At 41.3% G+C, this 8842-nt stretch overlaps 1 protein-coding gene across 1 annotated transcript; it reads left to right on the top strand.

Annotated features, from left to right (window-relative positions):
• The first annotated feature begins 310 nt into the window (after positions 1-310).
• Positions 311-7705, top strand: LOC142255753 (N-formyl peptide receptor 3-like). Its single transcript, XM_075327205.1, has 2 exons — positions 311-369; positions 6685-7705. Exons 1-2 carry the CDS (start codon positions 311-313, stop codon positions 7703-7705), a joined length of 1080 nt encoding a protein of 359 aa, XP_075183320.1.
• The last annotated feature ends 1137 nt before the right edge of the window (positions 7706-8842 follow it).

Raw genomic sequence — 8842 nt, 5'->3', positions numbered from 1 at the left:
GCATACTACTTGTAGGCACTGTATATATATATATATATATATATATATATATATATATACAGGAGCAATTCTGGTTATAGGCGAAGGATCCGCTGCTCTCACTGACCAAAGAGAAGAGATCCTGGAGGTGAAGGAAGGGAGGTAATTAAAAACCAGATTATTTTTGCATCTGATAATATAGATAGATAGATAGATAGATAGGTAGAATGGGACCTGATGTGTTCGTAAATGCTGCTCTATTGTAATTGCAGACGTAGTAAATACCAATATTTCCACTATTAATATTATGTTTTCTAGATAAAGCGTTACAATGGATGATGAGGATTATAATACGACCTATTACAATGAATCATTGGATCCTGGAAACCAGTAAGTTTTTACATTATAATCTTTATTATATAAAGGGAATCTGTCACCAGGTTTTTGCGACCTATTCTGAGAGCAGCATAATGTGGTGACTAGAGGTGCTCGGACTCCCAAAAAAAGGGACCGGCAGGTCATTGCTCAATTAAAAAAAGTCACGATCCGCTCCAGAATCCGGTGCCCTATGTCTAATGGGACCAGAATCCGAAGATTAAAAATGTTGGTGGAAGGGATAGGGGGGTAAGAGCGTGCATTGTCTACTCACCGAGGCGGTGTCATGGCGGCAAGCTGCTTCCGGGTCACGCTTTTTCTTCCGCAGCACAATTGACTATTCATTGCTTTGTCCGCCCACCGGTGCATGTAATTGGTTGCAGTTAGAAGCGCCCCCACCCTGAGTGGCAGCGTCAGCTGACTGCAACCAATCAGAGGCGCTAGAACGGCCGGTGGGCGGGGAAAGCAGTGCAAGTGTCAGTATGGTGGTCCAAAAAATAAATAAAACAATCAGTGTAGGGTCCCTGCATTTTGATGCCAGCACAGATAAAGCCCACGGCTGTAGCCCCCAGCTGTCAGGCTTTATCTGTGCTGTGTATCTAGAGCCCAGAGTCACACGTGCGAGGGACTCACATCACATCACCTGACAGCTGTACACTCTCCTGACACGAGCATACAGGTACATAAAAACACATGCTACCAACCCGCTCTAGTCAGAAGAGTGTGGGTCTGTGTCGGGTGATGCAACGTGAGACTCGCACGAGTCCCTTGCAAGTATGATTCCGGCCTCTGAGAAACCGCATGCAGCTTTTCTATTTTATTTAAAATTATTATTATTTCAATAAATAATTTTAAAAAACGATGTGCGTTCCCCCCCAATTTTGATACCCAGCCAAGATAAAGCCATCTGGGGGCTAGTATTCTCAGCCCGCAGCCGCCCAGTATTGCCGCATCCATTAGATGTGACAATTCCGGTGCTTTACTGGCTCTTCCCATTGCTCTGGGGTGTTAGCAATCGGGGTAATAGCAGAGGTTAATAACACAGCCGCTACCAAACCCTAGGTTAGTGATGGCACAGGCGTCTATGAGATACCTGCATCACAACCTGTACATGAAAGTAAATAAGTACAAACACAGAGAAAAAAAACCTTTATTTGGAATAAAATACAAAAACACACCCTCTTTCTCCACTTTATTAACCTTCAACACACCCATACAGCTCCGGTGTAATCCACACGAGGTCCCATAGATATTCTGCCCTGCTACATTTGAATATCACAACGTTGGTCATAGAACATGAAAGCTCGCTGTGAGCTCCAGAGAACTAATGAGCTGCGGAATGAGCGGTGACGTCACTCAGGTAATTTGCGGTCACAGTTGGAGGTGCCTACAGTTCTTCATCTGTGACCGTAGGTAACCTGACCTCAGGTGGAGGTCACTGAGTTCACAGTCCTGCATCTCATAGCAGAAAATCAGTTTTTTTGGTCAAGAGATGCAGATTTGGTGCTCAAATTTTTACATCATATTCCTGCACCCAATCTACACCGCTTGGCAAAAAAAAAAATCTTGTTTTTTTTGTTTTTTTGCCCCGGCAACTTTTATGACCAGGCTTTTTGCAGCGGTTTTGTGCGAGGAAGTGCACATTTGGTGGTGAAATTGTCTGCGCCAGATTTCAGCACCAAATTTCCACCTCCTGGCAGAATTTTTTTTTTCTTTGCATTTTTGGGTCAAGATGCAAATTTGGTGCTGAAATGTTTGCACCATATTCCTGAACCCAATCTACACCTCCTGGAAAAAAAACCACAAGTTTTTTACGCATTGTTTTGCCGTGGATTTAGCTGTCTTTTTTGCCCAGCTTTCTGCCACGGTTTTGTGCCAGGAGGTACACATTTGGTGCTGAAATTGTCTGCACCAGATTTCAGCACCAAATTTTCACCTCCTGGCAGAAGAAAACATTTTTTTAAAATTTTTGGGCCAAGGGATGCAAATTTGGTGCTAAAATTTTGTCATCATATTCCTGCACCCAATGTACACCTCCTGGCAAAAAAACCCGTTCATTTTTTACTCTTTTTTTGGCAAGGTTTTTGCCGTGGTTTTGTGCCAGTAGGTCACATTTGGTGCTGAAATTGTCTGCACCAGATTTCAGTAAAAAATTGCCTTTTTTTGTTACTTAAAAAAACACTGATGTGCGGTCCCCCCAATTTTGATACCCAGCAAAGATAAAGCCACCTGGGGGCTGGTACTCTCAGCCCGCAGCTGCCCGGTATTGCCTCATCCATTAGATGTGACAATCCCAGTGCTTTACCAGCTCTTCCTGTTACCCTGATGCGATGGCAATCTGGGTAATAGTAGGGGTTAATAAGCCCACAGCTGCTACTAAACCCTAGGTTCGTGATGGCACAGGCATCTATGAGATACCTGCATCACTAACCTGTATACAAAAGTACATAAACACAAACACAGAGAAAAAATCCTCTATTTTGGATAAAATACAAAAATACACCCTCTTTCACATCTTTATTAACCCCCAACATACCCCTCCAGGTCCGGCGTAGTCCACACGAGGTCCCACGCCGCTTACGTTTTTTGGTCGCTATAACATTTTTTTAAAATGCAATAACAGGCGATCAAAACCTCGCATCTATTCAAATATAGTATAATTAAAAACGTCAGCTCAAAATGAACCAAATAATCCATCTTTGAGCCCCAGATCCAGAAAAATGAGAATGCTATGGGTTTCGGGAAAATGGCAACAAAAAAGCTACTCTTTTGAATTTTGAATTTTTTTTCTAAAATGTTCTCAAAGGTCCAGAAATTGTTGCATTCCTTCATTGGCGTCTGCATCGAGGCTAGACTTTGTTCAAAAGAATTATCAGCTCACCGAGTATATGCTCACTCCCAGCCTCTTCCCTGGAGCACAGACAGGCACTGCCACAGCCCAGTAAATCCAAAAGCGCTGGTCATGTGATTTTTGTACATGCATGTTGAAATAAATCCTTTCATTCCTTCACCTGAAGAGCATGACTTTGTTGATTGAATCCTCTTTATGTATCCTTTCTCTTGCTTCCTTTCCTTATTTAAATTTTGTGCCATGTTGTCTTTCCTAAAATGGCACCGGAGCCAGCGCATGCTTATACCGTGATCCTCGATGCCGTTTTACTGAATATACTGTGGAGGCTAATATGAGCAGCATTGGCGCATGCGCAGATTGGTTATTTTCATGTGCGCATGTGCCCCTGATGCTGATAGTTGTCTTCACAGTGTGTTCAATAAAATGGCACCAGAAAATGCGGTACACACATGCGCTGACTCCGGCACTCTTTTAGTGAAAACAACATCAGAATAGCAATGTGGACATGCCACCAACAATAGTAATGGTACAAAATTTAATTAACCCCTTCACGACTGGCCATTTTTTCACTTTACATTTTTTTTTCGCCATTTTTCCTCTGAGAGACGTAACTTTTATATTTTTCAGTCGATAGGGTCATGTGAGGGCTCATTTTTGCGAAACAAGCTGTAGTTTTAAATAAAACCATAAGTTGTACGATATAGTGTACTGGAAAATGGCAAAAAAAATCCAAATGCAGTAAAAATTGCAAAAAAAAGTGCGATAGCACTATTGTTTTTGAAATATTTTATTCACTGTGTTCACTATATGGTAAAACGGATGTATGGGTGTAATGCCTCAGGTCAGTGCAAGTTTGGTGACACCAAACATGTATAGGTTGAAGTTTATATAAGCAGCTTAAAAAAAATCGGAAGTTTGTCCAAAAAAAGTGGAGCACGTTTTACACCATATTCCATGACCCATAACGATCTCACTTTTTGGGATCTATGGCTCAGTGACAGCTTATTTTTTGTGGATTGAGCTGATGTTTTTATTGTATAATTATTGCGCAGATGCTATGTTTTGATCGCCTGTTATTGCATTTTGCGCAAAAGTTGTGGCGACAAAAAAACGTCATTTTGGCGTTTGGAATTTTTTTGCCTCTACGCCGTTTACTGATCAGTTTAATTGATTTTACATTTTGATAGATCGGGCGTTTCTGAACGCCTCGATACCAAATGTGTGTATATTTTTTAATTATTAATATTTTTTTTAATCCTTTAATTTTCAATGGGGCAAAAGGTGGGTGATTTGAAATTTTAGGTTTTTTTGTTGTTTTTTTAATTTTTTAAAACTTTCTTTTTACTTTTTTTTTATTTTACTAGTCCCGCTAGGGGGCTATATTGATCAGCAATCCGATCGCTCTGCACTATCTGCTGATCACAGCTATACAGCTGTAAACAGCAGATACGTTCACTTTCTGATTCACTCGGCTCCCGTCTGTGTGAAACTGAAAGTAATTCATGTCTAGCACAGGAGTCATCATATGACCCTGTGCTGCCATGACAACAACTGAAAGTCACGTGATCACATCACATGACTTCCGGTATCGGGCGGTAAGTAAAAGTTTACCGCGATCGTGATTATAATGGCGCTGTCACATATTGACAGCGCCATTTCAGGGGTTAAACGGCACGAGCAGATAACGATTCTGCTCGTGCCTAGCAGGCACACATCTCAGCTGTGAAAATCAGTTGAGATGTTTGCCGATTGTGGCATCTGCTGGCGGCAGACCACGGGCAGTAACATTATGACTGCTAGGGCGTAATATTAATGCCCTCTGTTGTTAAGGGGTTAAAGAAAAGGGGGCAAGCCAGGAGGACATTTGACATAAGAACTGAGTGCTATCCAAGTGACTGTGTATTGTGGTCGGTTGTAGTAGCCGTGGGCTAGATACTTGTCTTCTAAACCCTGCCACGTTACAGGAAAATGTGGGTAATGACTACGTATGTCTCTTTGTTTTGGTCTTTACCTAGTCAAAACACATCCACAGACTGCTTGCTGCCATTGGATAAGGCAAACCGGGACCCGATGCTCAAAGCAAATTAAAAGAGACTAAAGTCCAAAAATAAAGTTTTTGACAAACTTGAACTTGATAATAACTATATAGACCAGATAGTAGGAAAAGTTCTTCATGTGGAATACACTTACTATATGTAGGTACGAGCGCTTCTCAGTGATATCGCAGGGAAGTTTCTTCTCTTTGCCTTTTATATCCTTGTATATCACTGCAGTACAGTCAATAATCCCAGTAGACCTTGTTTTCCCCTTGAGGGTTGTACCTGTTGAGAAAAAGCATTACAGTCACTCACAGCTACTCTTAATTTCTAATTCACTTGTGAGGCCTTCTCTAAAGAGGTCACGTCAATACAATTCCTCACTGCTTCAGGTAATGTCCACTTGTGTCCCAATATGGTGACCATGACTAACTACCAGTATTCAGAATTGAGATCTATTTCACTGTAGTCAATTGTCCTGTAGCATCCTCCTAATACAAGTTCTTCTCATTCTGTTTTATTTATTCATCCTTGTACTTTTCGGTTAGTCAACTACTGCAGTCTTTCCTCTTTGAGTTCCTCCATCGTCAGATCTTACTATCTGATTAAGTCACCTTACACAACACACACCATTAATGTAACAGTCTGCTACCTATCAGACCACCATCTTACATTCCTCCCCTCTTGAACATGGCTGTCCTTGAACATATCTGGATCTGTAGGACACCAAAAAACAGGCATATATAAACGCTAAAAATGACATTCTCCATTCTGGGTACTCAAGAGGAGTCCTCCCCTCAGTCTTCAGGGGGGAGGAACTCGACAACCATCTTATATTATCTCTCTTTTCTGCCCATATAACTCCTCCAAATTTGGTTCAGTCTCAACCATTCACTTTACCTGTGCTAGATCAAGTACATGTCAACCATCAAACACATTTAAAAACACTTTTAAAACTGTCTATGGGATTGCAAAACATCAATGTCTTCAACAGGTGTGAGAAGCATTACCACCTACTTACATTCCCCCCTCCTTTATCAATGGTCGTCCTCGACCATAAAGAATCTGTAAAACACCAAGGCAACCACATTAAAACAAATAATTGCATTGGAAAACATCAGTGTCTTTAAGGGGGCGTACGCAGCACTTCAATTTCCTTACAAATGTAGCAAAGGTATAGAGGAAAGTATCATTATTATGAGTGGAGATTGCTGGTTAGGGCAGGATGGGGCACAATTTGCTTCTCTTTCCAGGTGCTACAACAGCCTTTCCTGTTTCTGCTTAACATATCTTGAAGGGAGAGACAGAATTTTAGCACCTGAATGAGATCACAATTTGATTTTTGCTACCCTGTTCATTATGTCTACCCAATGTGACGTAGATATTAATAAAATTAAGTCTTCTCTATGTGCCCAACAATATGACATTTTATTTTGTTCCAAGTTGTCTCTATGCAGATTTCCCAAGATATGGAAGTTACGATGTGGCTCTCACTGTGGATGACTTTTACATTCTAAACATTATCTCACTTACCGTATACAGCATTGTTTTTGCTCTCGGGATTATCGGTAATGGATTAGTCATCTGGATTGCCGGATTCAGGATGAAGAAGACAATCAGTGCCGTGTGGTTCCTCCACCTGGCCATCGCGGACTTCCTGTGCTGCGCGTCTCTGCCTCTGAGAACTACAGAGATCTACTACTTGCAATTAAATAATTGCGATCATATCTCTGAAGCAGTTATTGCTCTTTCTTGCTATTTGAACATTATTCTGTTTAGCCTAAACATGACCGCCAGTGTTCTTGTCCTAACGGCCATGAGTATTGACCGCTGGGTGTCCGTCATGTGGCCATTCTGGGCAAAAGTCCATAGAACCTGTAAAGTGGTGAGAATCTCTGCAGCGATCATCTGGGGGCTGAGTATTATCATTGGTCCGTCACTGGGTATCTTAAATGTTCTAATGACCATTGATTTCTCTGAATGGTGCATCTTTCCAAGAGTGTTAAATCTTTACTATATTTTTAAGATGCAGAGCACCTATAGACTGATTCGATTACTTGTAATGTTTATGATCCCTTTTCTAATCATCTTCACCTCTTATGCCACCATTTTCTACAAGCTTAGAAAAAGTAAGAGACCCCAGAGATCTCAGAGATCCTCCAGGATCATCACCGCTGTTATATCGTGTTTCTTCATCTGCTGGTTTCCATATTACATCTGGCCACTAACACCCATGTTCTATAAACATAACCTTGTATTCTTTTCTTTAAATATTATTATTTCGAGCCTGGCTTGTCTTAACAGCTGCATGAATCCAATCATTTATGTATTTATGGGACCGGGTTTCCGACAAGGTTTCTTCAGATCCATCCCCGCCAGGGTAGAAAGAGCATTAAGAGAACATCCTAATGACCTGTGCAGAGAAGGAGAAGATGCGGGAAATACTCGCTCTACTGATGTGTAATATACAATAAAGACCAAAAGTTTGGACACACCTTCTCATTCAAAGAGTTTTCTTTATTTTCATCACTCTAAAAATTGCAGATTCCCATTGAAGACATCAAAACTATGAATGAAAACATGTGGAATTAAATACTTAACAAAAAAGTGTGAAACAACTGAAAATATGTCTTATATTCTAGGTTCTTCAAAGTAGCCACCTTTTGCTTTCATTACTGCTTTGCACACTCTTGGCATTCTCTTGATGAGCTTCAAGAGGTCGTCACTGGAAATGGTTTTCCAACAGTCTTGAAGGAGTTCCCAGAGATGCTTGGCACTTGTTGGCCCTTTTGCCTTCACTCTGCGTTCCAGCTCACCCCAAACCATCTTGATTGGGTTCAGGTCTGGTGACTGTGGAGGCCAGGTCATCTGGCGCAGCACCCCATCACTCTCCTTCTTAGTCACATAGCCCTTACACAGCCTGGAGGTGTGTTGGGGGTCTTTGTCCTGTTGAAAAATAAATGATTTCCAGCTAAACGCAAACCAGATGGAATAGCACGCCGCTGCAAGATGCTGTGGTAGCCATGCTGGTTCTGCATGCCTTCAATTTTGAATAAATCCCCAACAGTGTCACCAGCAAACCACTCCCACACCATCACACCTCCTCCTCCATGCTTCACAGTGGGAACCAGGTATGTACAGTCTATCCGTTCACCTTTTCTACAAAGACACGGTGGTTGGATCCAAAGATCTCAACTTTGGACTCATCAGACCAAAGCACAGATTTCCACTGGTCTAATGTCCATTCCTTGTGTTATTTAGCCCAAACAAGTCTCTTCTGCTTGTTGCCTGTCCTTAGCAGTGGTTTCCTAGCAGCTATTTTACCATGAAGGCCTGCTGCACAAAGTCTCCTCTTAACAGTTGTTCTAGAGATGAGAAGGTGTGTCCAAACTTTTGATCTGTACTGTATATTCCTCATATAAATGATAAAACTTCACAAAGCAGTTATCCTGGATATATTGCAATTATGTATCTGTTTATCCATTCATCCATTTTACCATACATCCATCTAGCTATCATCTATCTATCTATCTATCTATCTATCTATCTATCTATCTATCTATCTATCCCTCTATCTATCCATCTATCCCTCTATCTATCT

Source organism: Anomaloglossus baeobatrachus, chromosome 11 (genome assembly GCF_048569485.1).
Source record: "Anomaloglossus baeobatrachus isolate aAnoBae1 chromosome 11, aAnoBae1.hap1, whole genome shotgun sequence".
NCBI classification, from domain to species: domain Eukaryota; kingdom Metazoa; phylum Chordata; class Amphibia; order Anura; family Aromobatidae; genus Anomaloglossus; species Anomaloglossus baeobatrachus.
This window is presented reverse-complemented; position numbering and strand designations above follow the sequence as displayed.